The 27,395-nt window shown below is 44.0% G+C and overlaps 2 protein-coding genes across 3 annotated transcripts in view; both read left to right on the top strand.

Moving 5' to 3' along the window:
* The window catches only part of LOC135552734 (alpha-actinin-4-like), a 47,895-nt gene extending 47,873 nt beyond the window's left edge, over window positions 1-22 (top strand). The window contains exon 21 of one of the 2 annotated variants that reach the window (XM_064984545.1): window positions 1-22. This exon is cut by the window's left edge and continues 606 nt beyond it. The gene's annotated coding sequence lies outside the window, so the exon portion shown is untranslated. The other variant, XM_064984544.1, reaches the window with a different exon arrangement.
* A 1,552-nt stretch (window positions 23-1,574) lies between these two features.
* On the top strand, window positions 1,575-21,409 carry LOC135552733 (SPARC-related modular calcium-binding protein 1-like). Its single transcript, XM_064984543.1, has 11 exons — window positions 1,575-2,772; window positions 7,153-7,327; window positions 8,240-8,343; window positions 10,304-10,403; window positions 10,746-10,802; window positions 10,962-11,042; window positions 11,132-11,324; window positions 14,617-14,696; window positions 15,052-15,145; window positions 18,125-18,432; window positions 20,906-21,409. Exons 1-10 carry the CDS (start codon window positions 2,695-2,697, stop codon window positions 18,429-18,431), a joined length of 1,269 nt encoding a protein of 422 aa, XP_064840615.1. The 5' UTR covers window positions 1,575-2,694; the 3' UTR covers window position 18,432; window positions 20,906-21,409.
* Window positions 21,410-27,395: the final 5,986 nt, after the last annotated feature.

The raw sequence follows: 27,395 nt of genomic DNA, 5'->3' as shown, positions 1-27,395 counted from the left end.
TGTAGAGTTTGCGTATTAGAACACAGAGATATATGAAGGGGGGGGAGTTGAACAGAAAATAATGACATGTACCCGTACCACATTTTGCTGGATAAGTGGAACTCTGATATCTAACCTCAACGCTTTCCTTTTCCTGTTTGTTTCTTTCTTTCTTTTCTCCAGCAAATGTGAGTAAGTGGTTTCAGTGCTGTACATACTTATTTTTCCAGTACGCAACAGTCAGAATATTCTTCGCAGGCTTGTAGGGCAAAAAAAAAGTGGCATTTTTTTTAAAGCAAAACAACAAATAGAGAGAGAAAAATAGCAGTTTGACACATTGAGTACCGTAGATAGGTTTGAATTACTGAGAGTCTTCATTTGGATTAAGTGATTTTTCAACGGTAAAATATGGAATCCTGTCCTATTAAAGATATGGTGACAATTTAGTTGAAGGAAGTATATGTGTGGCCTTTATAGCTATGTAACCATCACATGACATAAACATGTTGGCATTTATGAAACTTTGCTTATGTGATATATCACTTTCACACGGAGGTGTATAAAGGTGCTCATGTTCACACAATCTACTCATTTATTATAGTTTCAACTGAAGAACATATTAAGAAATATCCCCTAGAAGCACAGCATGTCAGGTCAAGTAAAGCTTACATGGACAAAGTGAAGGCCCACCGCTACCATTGGCTGAATTGTTTCTATAGGAACACCGCTTTAGAGAGTTCCCCGAGGAAGTTGGAAACGATGGGAGAACAAAAAAAAATGTGCCTGCTAGTGGCTACAGCCCTGTCTCTCGCTCCCTCGCAACCCTCCAGCTCCTTGTCTGTCTTCTCTACACAGCAGGGTGGGGAGGGATCCAGCATAAGGAAGGGCGAAGGGAGGGGGCCAGAGTCTTAATAAACATTCCATTATGTCTTAAATAAAAAGGAAATTACTGTCTACCAATCTATGCAATCATCTATATCCAATATCAGAGTTCAGAGAGAAATGGTGGGAATTGATTTAAAGAAATTAATTGACTAAATTAAGTGCATGAAATGTTGTTTTATTTCTTTAATATTTGTAAAGGGGGGGGGTCAAGGAGCTTAGGGGGAGAGGGATGTGAGCCAGAGGGGGGTCAAGGAGCTTGGGAGAGGGATGTGAGCCAAGGAGCTTAGGGGGAGAGGGATGTGAGCCAGAGGGGGGGGTCAAGGAGCTTAGGGGGAGAGGGATGTGAGCCAGAGGGGGGGGGGGGGGTCAAGGAGCTTAGGGGGAGAGGGATGTGAGCCAGAGGGGGGGGGGGGGGGTCAAGGAGCTTAGGGGGAGAGGGATGTGAGCCAGAGGGGGGGGGGGGGGGTCAAGGAGCTTAGGGGGAGAGGGATGTGAGCCAGAGGGGGGGGGGTCAAGGAGCTTAGGGGGAGAGGGATGTGAGCCAGAGGGGGGGGGTCAAGGAGCTTAGGGGGAGAGGGATGTGAGCCAGAGGGGGGGGGGGGGTCAAGGAGCTTAGGGGGAGAGGGATGTGAGCCAGAGGGGGGGGGGGTCAAGGAGCTTAGGGGGAGAGGGATGTGAGCCAGAGGGGGGGGGGTCAAGGAGCTTAGGGGGAGAGGGATGTGAGCCAGAGGGGGGGGGGGGTCAAGGAGCTTAGGGGGAGAGGGATGTGAGCCAGAGTGACTGAGGGGGAAAAAATATGACTTGGGCCAAAAGCTTGTACTTTTACCTGCAAGGTTGGAAAGCATTGAGCTTTGGATTTGTGATTTCTTTTTTTTCTTTTTTTGTACTCTTTAATATCAAACCTTATCTGCTGTACTGGAAACTGCAAAACAGCCTTCTGTCTAAAAGTGAATTTCACAAGCACACATAAAGTTTCCTTATAAAATACTATGACTTGGTCTCTGTTTTTATTTTCCTTCTCTAGGCCTACTTCTAAATATGTATGTATGTATGTGCCTACTCATACTACCTTTTTAAATAAGCAAATAGTCATTTCCTCCTGGTAGGATACGTGTAAATCAGCTGCTTGCCCTATGGGCTGTCTAGTCTGCATGTTTATGTCCACCTGAGGGAGACTTGGGACCAGCAGTAGCCTAGTCGTAGACGGACCACCAGGTGTAGACCGTTTTAACCTCTACAAATGAGCCTATTAACGTTTTATAAAACACTAGTAGATTTAGATTTTAAAAATAATAATAATACTATGTGTATTGCTATAACTACTTTTTATACAATAGCCCACTGAACAAGTAGGCCTGAAGTATGGCAACCAGTTGTGCAGCAGTTACGCGCATGTTATTGTCGAACGGAAAGGGGCTGGCTACTTGGGGATAAAGCCACGGTAGGGATTTAACAGGGGAGGTCTTGATGCTCATGTAGTCTGCGTTCAAATCCAGGATGACAGACAACCATATTTACAATTATAGTGTGTGTTTTTGAAGAAATTTCCCCGTGAAACTATTATTGATTATTCATCACTTGACACCGGTTTTGCGGAAAGCGCAACAATTTGGGATCTACGCGTTTTTGTCGTTCCACTTGTCAAGAGATCTGCCGCTTACCAACAAAATGGCCTGCTGAAAGTGAAAAGAAGATAATAAAGCTGTCCTTAACGTTCTTGCGTTAACGGTGCCACCGAAGGCTGGATTGGCTGGCGATTTGTACACGGCGCTTTGCCACAGAGACAGAAGTGCGCGCAACACCTCCAGCAGAGCCACGCGCCTGGGCAGTATGCTGGTGTTCACGTTCACCAGTCTCGTGCTGCTCATCATCTTGTTCTCGGAGTCTATGCAAACTGAGAGGTCACCGGTAAGTCCTCAAGAATTTACACTTTCATACTTCGGAAGTGCTCATTTTGAGAGACAGTCTAGCATGAACCTTTACATTTTTTTATTATCATTCTGTGATTGTCACCTGAACTTAAACCAACATCCAATCACCGATGGTGCGTTTTAAAACAACTAAACGTGAATGCAAAACGTTTTATTACATCTGTGCTCTGGCTGAGTGAAGTAGACTATAATAGACAAAGGAATGGTTGCCATCTCAAGCAGTGCTGGAACCCTTTTCATTCAGATTGGTTACAGCCATGAATTAAGGGCATACCTGTTACCTTGAGTCATAGAGCTCTCAACGTGATCTAAAGTCGGTTTAGTTTAGTACTGACCATAATCATTTAGGAGATTAGAGTATGACAAGCTGATCCAAGATCAGTGTGTAAGGGGCCACACCTACCTCCAAGCCATGGAGTGGAATCTGAGAAAGTCTATAAAGCCAATGTTCCCTAAAGAGGTAGTGTATGGAGTAGACAAACACTGGCTAACTAGCCCAGACCGCAGGCCAGAAACCGCCTAAAGGCAAATATTGAAACTTGTTTTTTTATTTTACCGGAGGGAAAACAGGTGTGTGCCTTCAAAAAGAATTCACACCCCTTGACTTTAGTCACTGGCCTAACCATAATGTCAAAGTGGAGTTATGTTTTTAGAAATGTTTCCAGATTCATAACAAATTAAAAGCTGAAATGTCTTGTGTCAATAAGTATTCAACCCCTTTGTTATGGCAAGCCTAAATAAGTTCAGGAGTAAAAATGTGCTTCATAAGTTGCATGGACTTTGTGCAATATTATTGATTAACATTACTTTTGAAGGACTACCTCATCTCTGTACCCCACACATACAAGGTCCCTCAGTCGAGCAGTGAATTTCAAACACAGATTCAAGCACAACGACCAGGGAGGTTTTCCAATGCCTCGCAAAGAAGGGCACCTATTGGTAGATGGGTAAAAAAAAGTAGACATTGAATACCCCTTTGAGCATGGTGAAGTTATTAATTACACTTTGGATGGTTTATCAATAAACCCCGTCCTTCCTAACTCAGTTGCTGGAGAGGAAGGAAACTGCTCGGTGATTTCACCAGAATTGAATGGCTGTGATATGAGAATTGGGGATGGATCAACAGCATTGTAGTTACTCCACAATACTAACGTACAGTAAATTAAAGGGTGAAAAGATGGAAGCCTGTACAGAATTAAAATATTCCAAAACATGCATTCTGTTTGCAATAAGGCACTAAAGTAAAACTGCAAAACAAATGCCAAAGAAATTAACTTTATGTCCTGAACACAAAATGTTAAGTTTGGGGCACATCCAAGTACCACTTCACTTCTTCATATTTTTAAGCATGGTGGTGGCTGCATCATGTTATGGGTATGCTTTTTATGGGCAAGAACTAGGGAGTTTTTAGGGTACAAATAAATGGATTTGAGGCAAAATCCTAGAGGAAAATTACTTCAGCCTGCTTTCCAACAGACACTTGAAGACAAATTCACCTTTCAGCAGGACAATAACATAAAACAAGGCCAATTATATACTGGAGTTGCTTACCAAGATTACATTGAACGTTCCTTAGTGGCCTTGTTACAGTTTTGGCTTAAGGCAAGACTTGAAAATGGCTGTCTAGCGATGAGCAACAACCAACTTGACAGAGCTTGAATCATAAAAATAAAAAAGTGCAAATATTGTACAATCCAGGTGTGCAAAGCTCATATAGACTTGTGCAGTAAGACTCAGTGCTGTAATTGCTGGCAAATGTGATTCTAACATGTATTGACTCAGGGGTGTGAATACTTGTGTAAATGAGATAATTCTGTATTTCATTTTCAATACATTTGCAAAAATGTCTGAAAATATGTTTTCACTTGGTCATTATGAGATATTGTGTGTGTATATGGGTGAGAATCTATTTAATCCATTTTGAATTCCTGCTTTAACACAACAAAATGTGGAATAAGTTCAGGGCTATTAATGCTTTCTGAAGGAACTGTACCTGTTTGAGTGTGTTTTTACAGTACATGTGTACAGGTTTCAGTGTGTTTGGTTACCATGCCAATTTTGAAAGGTGAGAGAAGGTGTACTTGTACAGGACTCGGCTGTGAAAGTGCACACGTTTAGCACGTCTGCGTGTGTGTCTGCAATGTTTGGGTGTTTTGTATTCTGCAGGTGCATAACAAATTGCACACACAGGCTGTTTTGTCTGTCCAGCCTTCCTGCCTCGCCATAGAGATGAATGGAGGAAAACTCTTCACATGTGCCTGATTCACTGGTCTCATTACTTTTACTCCGCATACGACAGGGGAGGGGGCTTATTTCAACATAAAAGTGACTGATATGGACGTAGAAAAAAATACATGTGCCTGTCTTTCAGCAGCATTTCAGTCTCAGCCAAAACATCGTATTTCATCACACTAAGGCGACCCTCTCGAGATATATCTATATTTTCATACATAGTTATAAAATCTAACACCAGGTTGCCCTAAAACATTGCCGCCTTGTTCGTCCACGCTGCAACGCTCTGCCCAGAACACTGACACTAATTGTAGCTGGAACACGTTGTAACACTGCACCTGGACAGAGAAGCTCACTCAAGACTACTAGTTATTCTTTAGACCTGAACCTGGTCCATTCAGTGGTACTGAACTCCTAGTTAGAAAGCCATGTCCTGTCCTCCAGCCACAATGACACCACCTCCAACATGCACACACACATCCAAAGTATATGCTGCCCTCCACAAGGAATCAATCGATGAAATGATGCCCTCACCACCTAGCAGCACAGGCAGGTCCTTTCATCAGAGGAGAGTTTGTTTTGTTTTTTTTCAATCAGGAAAAATTATGCAAACAGTGAAACACACACCATGGCAAATTTACTGAGCTATGACAGAGTGTGAGGGAGAGCAGGAGACAAAGAGGTATTGAAGATCGGGCCTGGAGGATGGCTGGGGCTTTGGGTGGGCGGGGGGACGGGGACGGGAGGGGGCAAGGTCTGGGTCCAGGGTTATCTGAGTGGGAGTGAAGGTCAAAGACAAGAGAGGGAGCCGTGTGTGAGTGCATGTGTGATACCTAGCTTTTAGTGCAATGTCTGGCACTGGGCAGCATGTGTTAGCAATTTAGCAGAAGCCTATGGCCTGCGGTCCGAGTACCTCTCTCCATCTCTGTTCTCGTCTCTCCTCCGCCCACCTCACTGGAATGTTGATGTAAAAACAAACACATGGTGTGTCAATAGAAGTTTATCAAATGCAGTCTAGGCCTCGGGCATCCTACTAACGATTAGGAATACCACTGTGACTATGAATAAGGCTTGGGGGCGGCAGTGTAGCCTAGTGGTTAGAGCGTTGGACTAGTAACCGGAAGGTTGCGAGTTCAAAACCCCCGAGCTGACAAGGTACAAATCTGTCGTTCTGCCCCTGAACAGGCAGTTAACCCACTGTTCCCAGGCAGTCATTGAAAATAAGAATTTGTTCTTAACTGACTTGCCTGGTTAAATAAAGGTAAAATAAAAAAAATGTAAAAAGCTGCGGTGTACCATACTATAGCAGGGATACAGGGAAAGCCCTCGGACAGCCATCGTGTTCTGCAATAAGTGTCCTCTAGGATGGTGTGTGTCATGTACTGAAGCATTGACTCAAGGACAGGTAAGAGATTTTAGAGGTCATGCATGTCTGGTGTATGGTCTAGTATTACAGCAATATTCAGATGACTGAACAGAAATGTTCCAGCATCTTCCCTTTGGATGCAGGCCTGTAGAATACAGTACTTTACTACAGCCATGACAATGAGCTACAGACCGAGTCCACAGTTGGCAGGCAGGGGGGTGAGGCGGCCCTGAAGGGTCTGGAACCTTCCCCTCAATTAGACCTGTTTATTTACAGAGCAGTTAGCTAGCAAAAACAGCTCTCACAGGTACAGGAGCAGGTGAAGTCCAAGATATACACACACACACATTTCCTTATTCTCTATTTTAACATACTTTGGCCATGTGTTGACTGCTGCAGTGCTTATCTTCTATGTGCTCCGTCTCTCAGCTTTTCCCAGCGTGACACTGAAGCACTGTTCGTGTGCCAGACAAGCAGCAGACTGAGTATCCACGAGCCAAGGCACCAACAAATAGCTCCTTTTTAATCCCTCTCTTTGACCAGCTCCGCTTAAGTCTATCCACACCAAACACTCCAAACGTGTATTTACCCATGTTCTGATTGGTCACACAACTTCGGTGCGAGCCCTTCTCTGCTCTTTTTCCATCCATCTCTCTGATACAGTACGCTGCTGGGGGAGGGGTCAAAGTGTGTCATATGAGAGTACAGGTCAGGAGGGTGTAATTGCATTGTACTGCCTGTGTTGCTGCTTGTTTCCAGCCGTTTCTGATCCCAGAAAACATGTGGCCCCGGGGCTGTGCGCTGGACTGCCACAGGGAGCGCCACCGGACAGTATGTGGCAGCAACGGACGCCTTTACATGTCCCTGTGTGCCTTCCAGAGGGCCCAGTGTATCAACACTCAGCTACGGACGGCACCACGAGCACACTGTGCAGGTAAGTACCCTTTAGTGACCATAAACTGTGTACATTCTATGAAAGTCAGTAATGGACGCCTCCATCTATACACACGTATTCACACTGTACACACATATACATTCCATCTATTAATCACCACATATACCAGGGATGGGCAACTTTGATGGAGGTGAGAGCCACAAACAAATCTGAACTCATCATGAGGTGCTGCAGTTTCAATGTGAGAGGCGGTGGACACAGAATCACAAGCGAGTTCATTTCGTGCAATTCTACACATTTTACCATAGGTTGGAGAGAAATGTTTGCAGTTTTGAATATGATATCTGAGTGAGACTGACTGACAAAATCAATGGGGGGCCCCCCAATCTGGTAATTTGACCACGATAACAAGTTTAGACAGCTGGCCACTAAACTAACTCCAAATTCTGAAAAATAATTGCTGACATGGGCTAATTTACTGACTATCAGTCAGTAGAGGCTGCTGAGGGGGGGGGCTGCTTATAATAATGGCTGAAATGGAGTGTAATTCTGGAATGGAGTGGATGGAATGGTATCCAACACGAGAACCCCCATAAAACATGTGATACCATTCCATTCACTCCATTCCGGCCATTATTCTGAGCCGTCCTCCCCTCAGCAGCCTCCACTGCTGTCACTGACTGACATAACAAGAGAGAAACTGCTGATGCACAACCACATTTAGAAATTACACCTGGTCTATTCTTCTATTCTTACTCTCAACAGTAAGTTTAGACCCCGACTGAGGTCCTAAAACCTTTTTTGTGTGTAGAAATTGATCCCAGGGCCTTCAAAAGGGACACCAGTTGACCATCCCTGATATATACAGTACACACAATCTATACACACTTCTGCATTGATTATATATGCCAATGGAAGTAGTAGAGATGGTTGCTGGACATCCCCCTTCAGATTCCACCCAGTCCAAGTGCCAGCTGGCTCGTAGTCAGGCCCTGGAGTCCAGCGTCCGCAGCCACACCGTCCCAGAATGCCGTGCAGATGGAAGTTTCCTGCAGGTACTGTCTGTCTTTCAAATGACAGAAAATCATAGCAAATCAAATTGGATTTGTCACATGCGCCGAATACAAAGGATGTGGTCTTTACCCTGAAATGCTTGTTTACGAGCCCTTCCCAACGATGTACAGTTAAACAATTATAATAAAAATAATAACACAAGAGGAATAAAATACACAAGAATGGAGCTATATACAGGGAGTACCAGTACCAGATCTATGTGGAGCTATATACAGGGAGTACCAGTACCAGATCTATGTGGAGCTATATACAGGGAGTACCAGTACCAGATCTATGTGGAGCTATATTCAGGGAGTACCAGTACCAGATCTATGTGGAGCTATATACAGGGAGTACCAGTACCAGATCTATGTGGAGCTATATACAGGGAGTACCAGTACCAGATCTATGTGGAGCTATATTCAGGGAGTACCAGTACCAGATCTATGTGGAGCTATATACAGGGAGTACCAGTACCAGATCTATGTGGAGCTATATACAGGGAGTACCAGTACCAGATCTATGTGGAGCTATATACAGGGAGTACCAGTACCAGATCTATGTGGAGCTATATTCAGGGAGTACCAGTACCAGATCTATGTGGAGCTATATACAGGGAGTACCAGTACCAGATCTATGTGGAGCTATATACAGGGAGTACCAGTACCAGATCTATGTGGAGCTATATACAGGGAGTACCAGTACCAGATCTATGTGGAGCTATATTCAGGGAGTACCAGTACCAGATCTATGTGGAGCTATATACAGGGAGTACCAGTACCAGATCTATGTGGAGCTATATACAGGGAGTACCAGTACCAGATCTATGTGGAGCTATATACAGGGAGTACCAGTACCAGATCTATGTGGAGCTATATACAGGGAGTACCAGTACCAGATCTATGTGGAGCTATATACAGGGAGTACCAGATCTATGTGGAGCTATATACAGGGAGTACCAGTACCAGATCTATGTGGAGCTATATACAGGGAGTACCAGTACCAGATCTATGTGGAGCTATATACAGGGAGTACCAGTACCAGATCTATGTGGAGCTATATGCAGGGAGTACCAGTACCAGATCCATGTGGAGCTATATACAGGGAGTACCAGTACTAGATCTATGTGGAGCTATATACAGGGAGTACCAGTACCAGATCTATGTGGAGCTATATACAGGGAGTACCAGTACTAGATCTATGTGGAGCTATATACAGGGAGTACCAGTACCAGATCTATGTGGAGCTATATGCAGAGAGTACCAGTACCAGATTAATGTGGAGCTATATACAGGGAGTACCAGTACCAGATCTATGTGGAGCTATATACAGGGAGTACCAAGACCAGATCAATGTGCAGGGGTACGATGTATTTGAGCTAGATATGTACATAAAGGCAGGGTGAAGTGACTAGGCATCAGGATAGATAATAATAAGAGTAAGAATAAAGAACAGAGTAGCAGCACACAAAACATTAGGATCACCTGCTCTGACCAGGTGAATCCAGTTGAAAGCTATGATCCCTCCACTTCAATCTGTGTAGATGACCGGTTAAAGAAGGATTTTTAAGCATTGAGACATGGATTGTTTATGTTGTGTCGGTATGTGTGTGTGTGTGTGTGTGTGAGTGTATGTGAGTGTGTGTGGGTTTTGTGTGAGAGGGTCAATGTAGTGTGTGTGTGTCTGTATATATAGTCTTGTATTTGTGCATAGAGTCAGCACAAGATGGGGTCAGTGAAAAGAGTCTGGGTAACCATTTAATTAACTATTTAGCAGTCTTATGGCTTGGGGGTAAAAGCTGTCTCGAAGCCTGTTGGTTCGAGAGCCGATTCGTCAGTACCGTTTGCCGGACGGTAGCAGAGAGAACAGTCTATGGCTACCCTTTAGTGAGCATACATTTCAGTACTTGGCTTTGATGAAGTTGGCAAAACGCTGGTTCTGACAAATGTCCCACTTCCTCAGATGCAGTGCCACAACCAGACTGGTTACTGCTGGTGCTCTACTCCAGATGGGAAACCTGTCAGTGGGACATCTGTCCTGCACCTCAGACCCAACTGCACAGGTGAGACAGAGTTTAGACCCAAACGGCCAGCGGGAAATAGTTGTGAAATAGCATCTATCAAGCCACCCATTAAACAGATCTTCACCCAGCCCTCTTTGTAGTGTGTTGTGCCATGAGTCATTTGTCTGAAATTACACAGATGACTGATCTGGAGTCAGCCCAAAGAGGTGAGAATTCACCTGACTGACACGCATAAGTACTGTACTGTATATCAATCAATAGTGCTCCACTGACACTAATATAAAGACTCACTAAAACACTGCCACACACGTACCTACTCTGGTACGGGCTTTTATCACAGTCACTTTGGTCCTTGAAAAGTTCTTGTCTCTGTGGACACAGGTGAGGGTGGTCCCTCCCGGCCCACCGCCGACCCTAGCAGGACCAAGTCTGCAGCAGGTGAGAGGAGTGGACTTGGAGAATAACCGTTGAACATGCTTTTAAGTCTAGCACTAGGCTTAATCTGTCTCTGGGAAACCGTCCCGTAATGATGGACATTTTCAGAATGATACTACCATATTGTTTGTTTATACTAATATCGCTATATTTCCTGTACAGGAATCACCGCTCCTCCGCTCTGGGTGACCATCCGGTTGAACTCTGACCCCAAAGGGAATCGTTCTGTAAAACGCCCTACAGGTAAGGAGTTTTTCTTTTTATGAGCTTTCATAGCTATCACTTCTGTGAGATAATGATTAACGTGTGTGCGTACATTCGTGCTTCCACAGACAGTCCACAGACGTGTGAGAGGGAGAGAGCAGCGTTGATGGCCAAGGTGCATGTTCTGTGGCAGGAGGACCGCTTCATCCCAAAATGCAGTGCAGATGGGCGCTACAGCCCCATCCAGTGCCACGTCACCACGGGGTACTGCTGGTGTGTCCGGGTAGACACGGGACGGCCTCTACCAGGCACCTCTGCCAGGTATGGCCTCAAACAAGGCACCTAGTAGATAGAGAAATGTGGCTAACACTTTATTTTACAGCCTGATAATTACCAGGTAGTTACATAGGAATGACTTGTACCAGTTTAACTTGGCAGTACAATAAAGTTTTACCAAAATGCATTCTACACTCCCATGACACGCACAGTCCGCTATCAGAACTCTCCCATTCCACACATACAGGTGTTTAGTAGATGTTATTGCGGGTGTAGTGAAATGCTTGTGTTTCTAGCTCTGACAGTTCAGTAATATCTAACAAGTAATATCTAACCATTTCACAACATATGCCCGATACACACAAATCTAAGTAACGAATGGAATTAAGAATGTATGAATATATAGACGAGCAATGTCAGAGCGACGTAGACTAAGATACAGTAGAATAGAATACAGTATATACATATCAAACTTTATTTGCCACATGCGCCAATACGAGTGTAGACCTTACCGTGAAATGCTTACTTACAAGCCCTTAACCAGCAGTGTAGACCTTACCGTGAAATGCTTACTTACAAGCCCTTAACCAGCAGTGTAGACCTTACCGTGAAATGCTTACTTACAAGCCCTTAACCAGCAGTGTAGACCTTACTGTGAAATGCTTACTTACAAGCCCTTAACCAGCAGTGTAGACTTTACCGTGAAATGCTTACTTACAAGCCCTTATCCAACAGTGTAGACCTTACCGTGAAATGCTTACTTACAAGCCCTTAAACAGCAGTGTAGACCTTACCGTGAAATGCTTACTTACAAGCCCTTAACCAACAGTATAGACTTTACTGTGAAATGCTTACTTACAAGCCCTTAACCAGCAGTGTAGACCTTACCGTGAAATGCTTACTTACAAGCCCTTAACCAACAGTGTAGACTTTACTGTGAAATGCTTACTTACAAGCCCTTAACCAACAGTATAGACTTTACTGTGAAATGCTTACTTACAAGCCCTTAACCAACAGTATAGACTTTACTGTGAAATGCTTACTTACAAGCCCTTAACCAGCAGTGTAGACCTTACCGTGAAATGCTTACTTACAAGCCCTTAACCAACAGTATAGACTTTACCGTGAAATGCTTACTTACAAGCCCTTAACCAACAGTATAGACTTTACTGTGAAATGCTTACTTACAAGCCCTTAACCAACAGTATAGACTTTACTGTGAAATGCTTACTTACAAGCCCTTAACCAACAGTATAGACTTTACCGTGAAATGCTTACTTACAAGTCCTTAACCAACAGTATAGACTTTACTGTGAAATGCTTACTTACAAGCCCTTAACCAGCAGTGTAGACCTTACCGTGAAATGCTTACTTACAAGCCCTTATCCAACAGTATAGACTTTACCGTGAAATGCTTACTTACAAGCCCTTAACCAACAGTATAGACCTTACCGTGAAATGCTTACTTACAAGCCCTTAACCAACAGTATAGACTTTACTGTGAAATGCTTACTTACAAGCCCTCAACCAGCAGTGTAGACTTTACCGTGAAATGCTTACTTACAAGCCCTTAACCAACAGTATAGACTTTACTGTGAAATGCTTACTTACAAGCCCTCAACCAGCAGTGTAGACTTTACCGTGAAATGCTTACTTACAAGCCCTTATCCAACAGTGTAGACTTTACCGTGAAATGCTTACTTACAAGCCCTTAACCAACAGTATAGACTTTACTGTGAAATGCTTACTTACAAGCCCTTAACCAACAGTATAGACTTTACCGTGAAATGCTTACTTACAAGCCCTTAACCAACAGTATAGACCTTACCGTGAAATGCTTACTTACAAGCCCTTAACCAACAGTATAGACTTTACTGTGAAATGCTTACTTACAAGCCCTCAACCAGCAGTGTAGACTTTACCGTGAAATGCTTACTTACAAGCCCTTAACCAACAGTATAGACTTTACCGTGAAATGCTTACTTACAAGCCCTTAACCAACAGTATAGACTTTACCGTGAAATGCTTACTTACAAGCCCTTAACCAACAGTGTAGACTTTACCGTGAAATGCTTACTTACAAACCCTTAACCAACAGGGCAGTTCAAGAAGAAGAAAATATTTACCAAGTAGGCTAAAATAAAAAGTGATAATTAAATGTAACACAATAAGAATAACAATAACGAGGCAATATACAGGGGACACCGATACCGAGTCAGTGTGTGTGTGTAGAGGCTAGTTGAGGTAATCTGTACATGGAGGTGGGGGCGAAGTAACTATGCATAGGTAACAAACAAACAGCGAGTAGCAGCAGTGTACAAGAAGAGGAGGGAGAGGGGTGTCAATGTACATTTTAATGAATTGTTCAGCAGTCTAATGGCTTGGGGGTAGAAGCTGTTGAGGAGCCTTTTGGTCCTAGACTTGGCAATCCGGTACTGCTTGCTGCGGTAGCAGAGTCTTGGGTCACTGGAGTCTCTGACAATTTTATGGGCTTTTCTATGACACCGCTGAGTTGAGTAATGCAAGATATGTAAACATTATTAAAGTGACTAGTGTTCCATGTATTATAGTGGCCAGTGATTTCATGTCTATGTATATAGGGCAACAGCCTCTAATGTGTTAGTGGTGGCTGTAACAGTCTGATGGCCTTGAGATAGAAGCTGTTTTTCAGTCTCTCGGTCCCTGCTTTGATGCACCTGTACTGACCTCGCCTTCTGGATGATAGCGGGGTGAACAGGCAGTGGCTCGGGTGGTTGTTGTCCTTGATGATCTTTTTGGCCTTCCTGTGACATCAGATGCTGTAGATGTCCTGGAGGGCGGGTAGTTTGCCCCCGGTGATGCGTTGGGCAGACTGCAAACACGGGCGGTGCAGTTTCTGTACCAGGGGGAGGAGGGACTCAATACTCAATACTAGGAAGGTGTTCCTAATGTTAGGTATACTCAGTGTATACTGTATATTGTATATTTTAACATTGTATTATATTTAAAGTGTTGTGTTAGTTTAGGATTTTACCATTCCATACTAAAGTATTGATAGTGCAAAGCTATGGTTTTATTGATGACGTTTAATATCCTGGTTCCATAACATTATTTAATGGACATTTCCATCCATTTTCACTGCATTTTCCCTTTTTTCCAATTTTCCCATTTTCCCATTTTCCCATTTTCCCATTTTCCCTGTCCATGGTGAATAGTAACAAAGATGATAACAAATGGCAAAAGGGAACAAACCATTGAGTAAATGCATTGGGATGTTTGATCACAATGATTAAATGGTGTGAGAGAAGTCTGAGTTTCGGCTGGAGATCATTCCCATGGCTGTTGTTGCCCCCTTCAGGAAACGGCTGCCAGACTGCAGCCTGGAGGAGCCCCACAGAAGTCAGCCTGACAGGAGCTACAGAGACAGATCTCTACCAGGTCAGATCAGCAAACTGCACTGCACTATACCTGGATAGATCAATAAGGATCTTTCTCGTTTTTACAAGCCTGGTCCCAGATCAGTTTGCTCTTTGTGTCAACTCCTATGGTCATTGTCACTCCTATGGCCATTGGCAGACATCACAAACTGTTCTAGGACCAGGCTTAACACTGTACATCTGATTGGTACTTTCTATGCTGAATACTGTGGGTACTGTGTCCTTGAGCTGTGGCGAATGCAACGTGGACTCTTGTCTAGAGTACATCATAGCGGGTAGGCATATCTCATTTTGTTAAGAGTCACAACTTAAACTGATCCCATTGCCTTGCCTTAATACTCTCTCTCTGCTCCCAGGGTGCCCTGGGGCCCAGAAGAAAGAGTTCCTGCAGAGTCTGTTGAGAGCTCTGCAGCTGGAGGTTGAACAGTCTGGAATACTCAGCCCTCACAGGTCAGTCTGCATACCACTCTATTTATACTAAACACAAATATAAACATGTAAAGTGTCGGTCCCATGTTTCATGAGCTGAAATATTAGATCCCAGAAATGTTCTGTATGCACACAAATATATATTTTGTGCAAAAATGTGTTTACATCCCTGTTAGTGAGCATTTCCTCTTTGCCAAGATGATCCATCCACCTGACAGGTATGGCATATCAACAATCTGATTGAACAGTATGATCAGTACACAGGTGCACCTTGTGCTGGGGACAACAAAAGGCCACTCTAAAATGTGCAGTTTTGTCACATAATACAATGCCACAGTTTTGAGAAATTGTGCAATTGACATGCTGACTGCAGGAATGTCCACCAGAGCTGTGGCCAGAGAATTTAATGTTAATATCCCTACCATAAGCCGCCTCCAACATCGTTTTAGAGAATTTGACAGGACATCCACCTGGCCTCACAACCGCAGACCACGTGTAACCACGCCAGCCCAGGACCTCCACATCCGGCTTCTTGGATGTGGGATCATCTAAGATCAGCCACCCGGACAGCTGATGAAACTGAGGAGTATTTTGATCTGTAATAAAGCCCTTTTGTGGGGAAAAACTAATTCATGTTAAATCTACGGATTTCACCCCTGCCCAGTCATGTGAAATCCATAGATTAGTGCCTAATTCATGTATTTAAATTGACAGATTTCCTTATATGAACTATTACACAGTAAAATCTTTGAAATTGTTGCATGTTGTGTTTATATTTTTTTTCAGTATAATTAAACCCACTGGACTTACTTCCCCTACCATCTGTTTATATCTTCACTCCATCCCTCTCTTTCTCACTACAGGCCAGTCTGCATACCACTCTATTAAACCCCACGGACCTACTCACCCCATCTATCTCTCTAGTTCATCCCTCTCTTTCTCACTACAGGCCAGTCTGCATACCACTCTATTAAACCCCACGGACCTACTCACCCCATCTATCTCTCTAGTTCATCCCGCTCTTTCTCACTACAGGCCAGTCTGCATACCACTCTATTAAACCCCACGGACCTACTCACCCCATCTATCTCTCTAGTTCATCCCTCTCGTTCGCACTACAGACCAGTCTGCATACCACTCTATTAAACCCCACGGACCTACTCACCCCATCTATCTCTCTAGTTCATCCCTCTCTTTCTCACTACAGACCAGTCTGCATACCACTCTATTAAACCCCACGGACCTACTCACCCCATCTATCTCTCTAGTTCATCCCTCTCTTTCTCACTACAGACCAGTCTGCATACCACTCTATTAAACCCCATGGACCTACTCACCCCGTCTGTCTCTCTAGTTCATCCCTCTCTTTCTCACTACAGACCAGTCTGCATACCACTCTATTAAACCCCACGGACCTACTCACCCCATCTGTCTCTCTAGTTCATCCCTCTCTTTCTCACGCTTACATGTCTCCTCCCTCTCGTGGCCACTTAAATGCTCTGTACCTCTTTTCCTTTCGCTCTCTCTCCGTCTGTCCGTTTTTCACTCAGTTCATTTATAGACATCTCTCTCCTTCACTCAACCTCTTCTGTTTTACATATCTGCCCATCTGTAATTCCCTGTTCCCCTCACCCCGCTCTCTCCAAAACCTTGTGAAATGTGAAATGACTTAATGGTTATATGTTCAATGTGACTGAGGCCAGGGTTCAGGAATGGAGTGCTTGTGTGAAATGACTTAATGGTTATATGTTCAATGTGACTGAGGCCAGGGTTCAGGAATGGAGTGCTTGTGTGAAATGACTTAATGGTTATATGTTCAATGTGACTGAGGCCAGGGTTCAGGAATGGAGTGCTTGTGTGAAATGACTTAATGGTTATATGTTCAATGTGACTGAGGCCAGGGTTCAGGAATGGAGTGCTTGTGTGAAATGACTTAATGGTTATATGTTCAATGTGACTGAGGCCAGGGTTCAGGAATGGAGTGCTTGTGTGAAATGACTTAATGGTTATATGTTCAATGTGACTGAGGCCAGGGTTCAGGAATGGAGTGCTTGTGTGAAATGACTTAATGGTTATATGTTCAATGTGACTGAGGCCAGGGTTCAGGAATGGAGTGCTTGTGTGAAATGACTTAATGGTTATATGTTCAATGTGACTGAGGCCAGGGTTCAGGAATGGAGTGCTTGTGTGAAATGACTTAATGGTTATATGTTCAATGTGACTGAGGCCAGGGTTCAGGAATGGAGTGCTTGTGTGAAATGACTTAATGGTTATATGTTCAATGTGACTGAGGCCAGGGTTCAGGAATGGAGTGCTTGTGTGAAATGACTTAATGGTTATATGTTCAATGTGACTGAGGCCAGGGTTCAGGAATGGAGTGCTTGTGTGAAATGACTTAATGGTTATATGTTCAATGTGACTGAGGCCAGGGTTCAGGAATGGAGTGCTTGTGTGAAATGACTTAATGGTTATATGTTCAATGTGACTGAGGCCAGGGTTCAGGAATGGAGTGCTTGTGTGAAATGACTTAATGGTTATATGTTCAATGTGACTGAGGCCAGGGTTCAGGAATGGAGTGCTTGTGTGAAATGACTTAATGGTTATATGTTCAATGTGACTGAGGCCAGGGTTCAGGAATGGAGTGCTTGTGTGAAATGACTTAATGGTTATATGTTCAATGTGACTGAGGCCAGGGTTCAGGAATGGAGTGCTTGTGTGAAATGACTTATTTGACCCTGACTGCGGGAATCTCATCAATATAGATTCACAGACTTGTCAGGCTCTGTGGTTCTGTAAAGAAACACAGTGGAACGTCGTCCTCAGTATGTCAGCGGGAGGCCGTTTAAGAAGTCACTCTCTTGTGTCTGCTAGATTCTCCCTGCATGTGGCTCATCTTAAAATAAACGTTTGATTTCAATTCAAGACTATACAAGCCAATGCATGACTGTTGTCCGCAGAAGAGCAATGCTACTGGTCTGACGTGTGTCATTTCTATACCAGGGTGTCGGACGCTCCCCTGTCAGGCCCCATGTCCCCTCCCCCATCCACCCCGGTCCCCTCCCTGAGGGTTGAGGTGTGGGACATGTCAGACCCGGGCGGGGAGGAGGAGGTGCTGCGTTGGCACTTTAGGCAGCTGGATACGGATGACAGTGGAGTGCTGAGCGAACGTGAGGCCCGGCCACTCCGCCTCTACCTGCGCAGGAGGTTAAAGCCACGCCGCTGTGCTAAGAAGTTTGCCCAGTACTGTGACCGCGATGGGGACCGCGGCCTCACCCTGTCTGAGCTCAATGCCTGTCTGGGGCTGTGAGGTGGGTTTGGTTCTAGGAGAGAGTTGAGGTTGTGACGTGGGTTTGGTTCTAGGAGAGAGTTGAGGTTGTGATGTGGGTTTGGTTCTAGGAGAGAGTTGAGGTGGGTTTGGGTAGTTGTGAGGTGGGTTTGGGCTTTGAGAAGAGGTGCATATGGGTTCAAATTTGGCTTTGTGATGTGTTTAGTTTGTTACCACTTTGAGCTGAGAGGCTTTGAGTTGTGAGATTAGCCCTTTTGTAGATGTTATGTAAGATCTACTGTATTTGATGCAAAGTCCAAGATCGGTTTAGAAAACCACTCAGGGATATATTATGTGGACACTTTATTTGTTGGGGTTGGTGCCAGGTACATGTTTTGTCAGAAAAAACAAGTTCTTTCTAGCTGGGAAATTGGATTTCCCTGCTCTCTTCTTCATGAGTCGCCTTTGAAGTAGTGCCAGGAGGAGGAGAGTGTAGGACAAGTGTGTGTTTTAGAGATGAGTGAAGCAGAGGTTAAGTAAATGACTATCAGTGAATCCACATTGAGAGAGAAAGAGGGGGACGACTAAATACATTTGTGTGTATTTCAGTACTACGTCTCTATAGTACGCATCTCTATAGTTCTCGACTCTATAGTACGCATCTCTATAGTTATCGTCTCTATAGTACGCATCTCTATAGTTATCGTCTCTATAGTACGCATCTCTATAGTTATCGTCTCTATAGTACGCATCTCTATAGTTATCGTCTCTATAGTGCGTGCCTCTATAGTTCTCGTCTCTATAGTGCGTGCCTCTATAGGTCTCGTCTCTATAGTGAGCCTCTCTAGTGAGCGTCTCTATAGTACGTGTCTCTATAGTGTGTGTCGATAGTGAGCGTCTCTATGGTGAGCGTCTCTATAGTACTTGTCTCTACAGTGTGTGTCTCTAGTGTGTGTCTCTAGTGTGTGTCTCTAGTGTGTGTCTCTAGTGTGTGTCTCTATAGTGTGTGTCTCTAGCGTGTGTGTCTCTATAGTGTGTCTCTCTATAGTGTGTGTGTCTCTAGTGTGTGTGTCTCTAGTGTGTGTGTCTATAGTGTGTGTCTCTATAGTGTGTGTCTCTATAGTGTGTGTCTCTATAGTGTGTGTCTCTATAGTGTGTGTCTCTATAGTGTGTCTCTATAGTGTGTCTCTATAGTGTGTGCCTCTATAGTGTGTGCCTCTAGTGTGTGTCTCTATAGTGTGTGTCTCTAGTGTGTGTGTCTCTAGTGTGTGTGTCTCTAGTGTGTGTGTCTCTAGTGTGTGTCTCTAGTGTGTGTCTCTATAGTGTGTGTCTCTATAGTGTGTGCCTCTATAGTGTGTGTCTCTAGTGTGTGTCTCTAGTGTGTGTCTCTATAGTGTGTGTGTCTCTAGTGTGTGCCTCTAGTGTGTGTCTCTAGTGTGTGTCTCTATAGTGTGTGTCTCTATAGTGTGTGTCTCTATAGTGTGTGTCTCTATAGTGTGTGTCTCTATAGTGTGTGTCTCTATAGTGTGTGTCTATAGTGTGTGTCTATAGTGTGTGTCTCTATAGTGTGTGTCTCTATAGTGTGTGTCTCTAGTGTGTGTCTCTAGTGTGTGTCTCTAGTGTGTGCATGCGTGAAATAAGAAGCGTTCTGTCCGTTATGGCTGTTAACACGTCCCTGGCACAATAGTGAATTATGGGACATCAGCTAGACCTGTTGAGTGTCTATATTTCAACAGCACAGAAAGAACATCTGAGTGAGTCAGCAGAATGAGAATGTGTGTGTGTGCTTATGGCTTTCCAGGTGTTCGATGCCATTTAATTTGCTCCATTCCAGCCATTATTGTGAGCTGTCCTCCACTCAGCAGCCTCCACTGTCCCAGACCCACTCCTTACCAGGTCCAGATGGGTCTCTATGTTTTGGTTTCTCTCTCTCTCCTTCTCTCCGTTCTACATACGAGAGGGTGAGAGAGAGGGAGAATGAGACAGAGGAGAGAAAGAGGCTCTTTTACCTCAAGGTTAGTGCTAGCTCACCAGGGACCGCTGTTTTTGGCTTGGTGTCAGATAAATTAAAAGGCTGCTGCGTGTTTATGTACATTTAGAAACCAAAACAAACCTCGAGCCAAAATTACCAGTCCCACCCCGCCCTTAACCTCCAATTATTCAGTCTAGCTGAGGCGTACTGACAGCTAGGGGAGAAGGTGAGGTGTTGTAATGGGTTTTACCTAACACACGTATTTGGCCTCCAGACACTCCTGATGACTGTAATGGGAATAATGAGGAAGGCCTCCAATGATTTAGAACGACTCGTCTGAATCAGAACTAGAGCCCACAAGACGTAGGTTAGAGGTCCTGTTGAATTAAACAAGACAGTCATTCATACATTTGTCTCTCTCTCTCCTATCCTCCCCTCCCCTCTCCTATCCTCCCCTCCCCTCTCCTACCCTCCCTCCCCTCTCCTACCCTCCCCTCCCCTCCCCTCCCCTCCCCTATCCTCCCCTGTCCTGTTTTACCTACAGTATCCGTCAGTAGAACCGAGGAGAGAAGGCAGAGAGCATTGAGCAACAGAAGATCCAAGATCCAAGTCCTGGGCCTGTATTTGTCAAGCGTCTTAGAGTAGGAGTGCTGATCTAGGATCAGGTGTATGTCATCTTATTCATTATGATCAAAAAGCAAAACTGATTCTAGAACAGTAATCCTACTCTGAAACAATTTGGTAAATACAGGCCCAGAAGACCTGAATTCTGCTCCACTCCTGTCAAGTTGTCATTGGAAGATCCAGTTCTACAGCACTTTGTAAAGCACAAAAAAAGGCCTCAATTGAAGCTTTGTTGCAGAATATACAGCATAGAGTCGCTGCTTTATTTTAATGTGTCCTATGTCTTTTGTGTTGCCTTGTCGGCTCTGATCATTTCCTCATGTTCATATTTATCAGTAATGGTCTTCTGCTGTAAAACCACAATGTAATTTGTGTATTTGTCATTTTAATCCGTAAACCGTGCTCAAATATTTGTCGACTATAAATAAAATGGGTTTTAAAAATACACTACTCTATTATGCAGTGTACAGACCCCTATATGGGTTAACCCATCTGGGGAGCAAGTGGCATAGTAAAATGATTTAAGGTTTTCATCTGTGTGTGTTTAGGATGAATGCAACAAGGATTTCCAATATCTTTCGAAGGAATCACTAACAAATGGAGGGTTTAGGACCCTGGGGGTCCGGTTTGTCACTCGAATGATACGGGCGGAGCATATTAACAGACTAGTTGTCAAAGGAAATAAAATATTGAATGTGATGCTTTGCCCGTCCGGATTGGAGTGGGGGGGCAGATAGAATAGCGCTGATGGTGCTATTTATAGCGCATTTCAAGTCATCACTGGGTTATGGAAGTGTAGCATATGGATCAGCAGCTCCGCCATCTTTTGAGAAGCTACATGTAATCCAGTCCCAAGCCCAACGAATATGTTGTGGAGCACTCAGTACCTCCCAGGTGGCAGCGATTCAGGTAGGGTTGAGAGAGATGCCGTTAAGGTTAAGAAGACAACAGTTAGCCATGACATAATGGGTAAATCTACAAGGACATAAAGCTACACATCTTACAAAAAAATGTACTTCTAGAGTGCTGGAAACATGAATGAAATCTGAAAGCAAATTTGGGGTGGATAGGCAATGCCATGGTGAGAGAGATGGGGTTGTTTGGGAGGGAGTTTAGCCTCTCTATGGTTCTTCCTGCTATCCCACCTTGGTTGCGCCCTCAGCCAATGAGGGAGGGTTCCTTGAGAGGGTACGAGCTGTTGAGGAAAGAGTAGATTCAGTTGTAAGTGAACATTTAAGAACACAATACTATGCTTTCTTGAATATATTCACAGATGGATCTAAGGACCCTAAAACAGGGGGACAGGTGCAGCTTTTAGTGTTCCGGAGTTTAAGAAAAAAATCATGAATCCATTTACACAATGCAGTCGAAGGCCATACTCTTGGCTGCAGAGTGGGTGCAGGTGAGTATGGGTAGTGATCTGCTCTAACCCGTGCAGCACTGATGAGCTTAAATTCATTTGTGCCTCTGAGCAGAGTATAGGGTGAAACAGGTGGGCTTATTTGTGATGTTCCTCTGGGTACCAGCTCATGTTTGAGTAGAGGGGAATGAGGCAGGAAGATTTTATAATCAAGCAGGCTCTTAAACATCCTGGTGTTGAGATGGAATTGTCAATCAGTAAAGCAGAAACCAAGGGGTTGATTAAAAACCAATGGCAAGAGTTGTGTGACAGGGAGAGAAAGGGAAGACATCTGTATAAGATTTAGGAAAAGGTGGGTGCAGGGAGGTCCTCGGGCTGAGAGAGAAGGGAGGAACGTGTAATCACAAGGCTGAGGACTGGGACACAAAAAGGCTCAATAGTACATTGAAATTGGTGGGGAAACATCTGACTGGGCTGTGTGATCATTGTCAAGAGGAGATGTAAACAGTGGAACACGCTCTATTTCAGTGCCAGAAATATGGGAATGAAAGGGAGCGATTGTTATTAGATTTGAGTGGTAATTGGGTTGAAGAGCCAAGATTAAGTGACCTGCTGGAGAAATCTTCAGGGAATGTAGTATTTAATTATGTATTTTGTTTATTTAGGGAGACGAGAATATTGGGTAAGATTTAGACCTTACCTGTCTCTGGGCAACACTCCATTCCAGTTGGTGGCGGTAATGCACCTTAATGCACCTCAACCTCAGGAGCCCGAAGAAATGTGGCTTGTCACCTAAAACCCTTACAAACTTTTACAGATGCACAATTGAGAGCATCCTGTCGGGCTGTATCACCGCCTGGTACAGCAACTGCACCGCCCACAACTGCAGGGCTCTCCAGAGGGTGGTGCTGTCTACACAACGCATCCCTGATTGCAAACTACCCGCCCTCCAGGACACCTACAGTACCCAATGTCACAGGAAGGTCAAAAAGATAATCAAGGACAACAACCACCCGAGCCACTACCTGTTCACCCCGCTATCATCCAGAAGGCGAGGTCAGCCTTCACTAGCACAGAGAGGCTGCTCCTATATACACAGGCGTTTAAATCATTGGCCACTTGAATACATGGAACACTTGTCACTTTAATAATGTCACTTTAATGTTTATAAATCTTGCATTACTCATCTCATATGTAAATACTGTATTCTATAATATTCTACTGTATCTTAGTCTATGCCGCTCTGACATTGCTCGTCCATATATTTATATCTTCCTAATTCCTTTCCTTAGATGTGTGGGTATTGGGTATATATTGTGAAACTGTTAGATATTACATGTTAGATATTGCTGCACTGTTGGAACTAGAAGCACAAGCATTTTGCTACACCCACAATAACATCTGCTAAACACGTGTATGTGACCAATAACATTTCATTTGATTTGATTTAAAGTTGTTTGCCGGCAGCCATAAAAATCCAAAGAAGAAGAAAGCAGTGATTTCCCATGATCCTTTGGGTCTTTGCCCAGGGCATCACGTAGGCCAAATTGCATATGACCTGACTGAAAAAGGCCAGTAGGCTGATTCAGGGATGACACTGTTTTTCACTCTCATGGCTGCCTACTTATCTCTCCCAGAGGTTAGGACAAATTTCCTGTGACAGAAAAGAGCCTGGTGAGAACGAGAGAGGCACTTATTTGGTGCAAATCTCATTTGTGTCACTGTGCTGCTGTCATGGGCAGGATCTAAACCCTGATCTCCCACGTGAGAAACCAATGTCTTGACTGTTAGACAAGGGTCTGCTACACAATCCTAACAACTTCGCTTCCTCCACTGTCCCTGTCCCTTTACTGGGCTTCTTGAACTGGCAGTGGTCCTATGATCAGAAACACTCGTGACTGCTCGCTTGACAACGTACAGACCAGTTGTGCCAACGAAAATGATCTGATTTCGCATTGGACGGCGCAGCGTCGTTAGGGTTTGGCTGGGGTAGATAAATCTAATGTGTTCTTAACTGACTTGCCTAGTTAAATAAAGGTAAAAATAATAATAATAATGAATTTATCCCGTATGATCTGACACATTACATAAACATATCTGCAACATCATTTTGGGCACAACCTATTTCGGTGCAATTGCCATGTTCAAGAAGAATTGCAAACTATTAGCCAATGATCTTACTATTGTCTGGTGATGCGTGGGTTTGTGTGTTAAATATTGGGATATTGTTGTGTTTAAAGCGACTCTTGTTGCACAATCAAAAGTCTGTGAAAGTACCTGAAATACTGTGTCTATCTATAGTTTTACCAGGAGAGGGGGCTATTTTGCCAGATATGCTTCCAGCCCAGAGGCAGAACAGCACCTCAATGCATGCATACATAAAATGAGCGTGTTTGCGTGCGTGTGAGAATGGTTGGTTGGACATGGAAGGTTATCCATATGCTACATTTGAATATGTGATGTGATATTGTGTTTGATCTCTCCACTGGGGCCCTGTATCAAAGGACAAACACCGTGACAATGGCTGGAGCATGACCATGAGGTCATACAGGGTGATAAATATCCCAGCAATCTTCTAATTGGTGACATATCTCACTCCCCCTTCCCACTAACCCAACCCCTTGAGAAACTCAGACATTTGCCTGCTATGATGAATCTATAATTCATGCAATCCATAGCTCCTTTTGAAATACCATATACTTTGAATATTGACATCTATGTTTTTTACATTCTGCTGTTACTATTTAATGCCATATCACTGACTTAATGAGATGGAAAAGGAGATTCTATTAAATTCCACTGTGGAGTTGACTTGTGTGGACCATTCAACTTTAGATATATTTAGTTATTTTTATTAAATAAAAGACAGGTTTTTTTCCATTCACAGAGCTGGATTTGGTACATTCTCCAGGGCCTGTTTTCAAAGTGGCTCAGAGTAGTAGCGCTGATATGGATCAGGTTATTCCTACTCTGAGAAGCTTCAAGTATTCAGGCCCAGAGCTCTCTTCTGAATGAGGAGGATTAATGTGTTTGTATCAAAGGACCGGGGTAGATAAATTTAATTTGACCATTTTCTAACATAAGGAAAATAATCTTTCAGCAACAGGAAATGTAAATTATTGTGTGTATTCCAGTTAAGGGACATTTCTGTAGGGATTGATAATTGTTTTGTTAGGATAAATCAAGTCATATTTTAAAGTAGAAATTACAAACTTTAGAAGATTTTTCAAACCTTGAATACGCTACAATTTGCATTTTACTGAGTGATCAAATTAAGAGAGCAGACCAGTAATTTAATTAATTTACTTTACAACTAATCACATGCTAATTGCTTTGGAGTCTCTGGTTAAAGTTGAGTGTGTCTTGAGCTGCCTGCAGCATCTCTCTCTCTGGTGTCTTGAGCTGCCTGCAGCATCTCTCTCTCTCTGGTGTCTTGAGCTGCCTGCAGCATCTCTCTCTCTGGTGTCTTGAGCTGCCTGCAGCATCTCTCTCTCTCTCTGGTGTCTTGAGCTGCCTGCAGCATCTCTCTCTGGTGTCTTGAGCTACCTGCAGCATCTCTCTCTCTGGTGTATTGAGCTGCCCGCAGCATCTCTCTCTCTGGTGTATTGAGCTGCCTGCAGCATCTCTCTCTCTCTGGTGTCTTAAGCTGCCTGCAGCATCTCTCTCTCTCTCTCTGGTGTCTTGAGCTGCCTGCAGCATCTCTTTCTCTCTCTGGTGTCTTGAGCTGCCTGCAGCATCTCTCTCTCTCTGGTGTCTTGAGCTGCCTGCAGCATCTCTCTCTCTGGTGTCTTGAGCTGCCTGCAGCATCTCTCTCTCTGGTGTCTTGCCAATTGTGCCATACTGCATGACAGTATGACATCTAAATGTTGTTCTGTTTTTCATCATTTTTCTCAGATGCTCTTTTGGCAAACACGTTGTTTTGACAGGAGACAAGCTCACAAGTCAGTGTATATGGTTCATATCTATCACTTCTCTCCCCACTTTTCTCTGTTGTTGGGTAACTCTGTCTCCTTTTCTCCTGTTTATCATCTATTCTCTTTCTCTCACTCCTTTTGTGCAGCTTCCACTCTGACACTCCTTGGGGCATGAGCAGTTTAGTGCTAATATAGTTAACAGTATATTCATTCTAATGTCATACACACTAAATGTTAAGCGGAGCGACACAGGGGAACCCAAGAGCAGACTCAGATGAGGAAACAGGGATGAATGAACCAAAATATTTGTTACACTGGGAGATATGGAGTGCAGATCCGGGGAAGCTTGGATGAGTTGCAGAAAATCCAGAAACAGGCACAGCTGAGTAACGGGATCTTGAATAATCCTAAATGGCTAGAATCATGAACTGACTGGGCAGAGATTACGATCTGGCAGAGTGGAAGTGGCAGGACTGAGTAATTGTGGAGGTCTTGATTATGGAACGAGTTGCAGCTGGTAGGGATCTGCTCTGACTCCAGCACACCTGTCTCCAACCACACAATCACACAGAAAGGGAGAGAGAGAGAGTGTATAGGTGCAGTAACTGCAGGTCAGGAAGACAACGGATGAGCACCAGAGGGCGTAGCAGGAGCAGATGTGACACTGAAGGCACCGCTCTAACACTGATGACCCCAGGGCACTGCCATCCATTCCATTCCCTATTCTCTCCTCTTTGCCCTATTCCAGAATCCCTTCTCTCGATTTCATTCTCACCCAGTGTTGCATCCTTCCCCTCCTGCATTCTCTTCGTCCATTGTGAAGGTGTTACCTTTAGTTAAAACTGAGACCTTAGGGTTTTATTTATACTGTGTCTCAGTTGAAAGCAAGGTGTCTTCTTAATGATTTCCAACAGGCCCTCCGCCACCCACCCACCCAACGACCGTTCAGCTAAGACTTGATAACAGATGGGTTGGGTTCAGTCCTCGTACCTCAGAGGGCATTGATTTAACTCTAATTTGTTTTTCTTTGTAGAGAGCAGAAATTGCCTCCCAGCGGTCGGTGCAGATTTAATTTAGATTAGTGTGACACACAGGGATTGGCTGGCCCAAACCGCTTCCTGTCCTGCCTGCCAGCC

Source organism: Oncorhynchus masou, chromosome 13, assembly GCF_036934945.1.
Source record: "Oncorhynchus masou masou isolate Uvic2021 chromosome 13, UVic_Omas_1.1, whole genome shotgun sequence".
Lineage (NCBI taxonomy): Eukaryota > Metazoa > Chordata > Actinopteri > Salmoniformes > Salmonidae > Oncorhynchus > Oncorhynchus masou.
The sequence above is the reverse complement of the archived record's forward strand: the minus strand, read 5'-3'. Positions and strand labels throughout refer to the sequence as shown.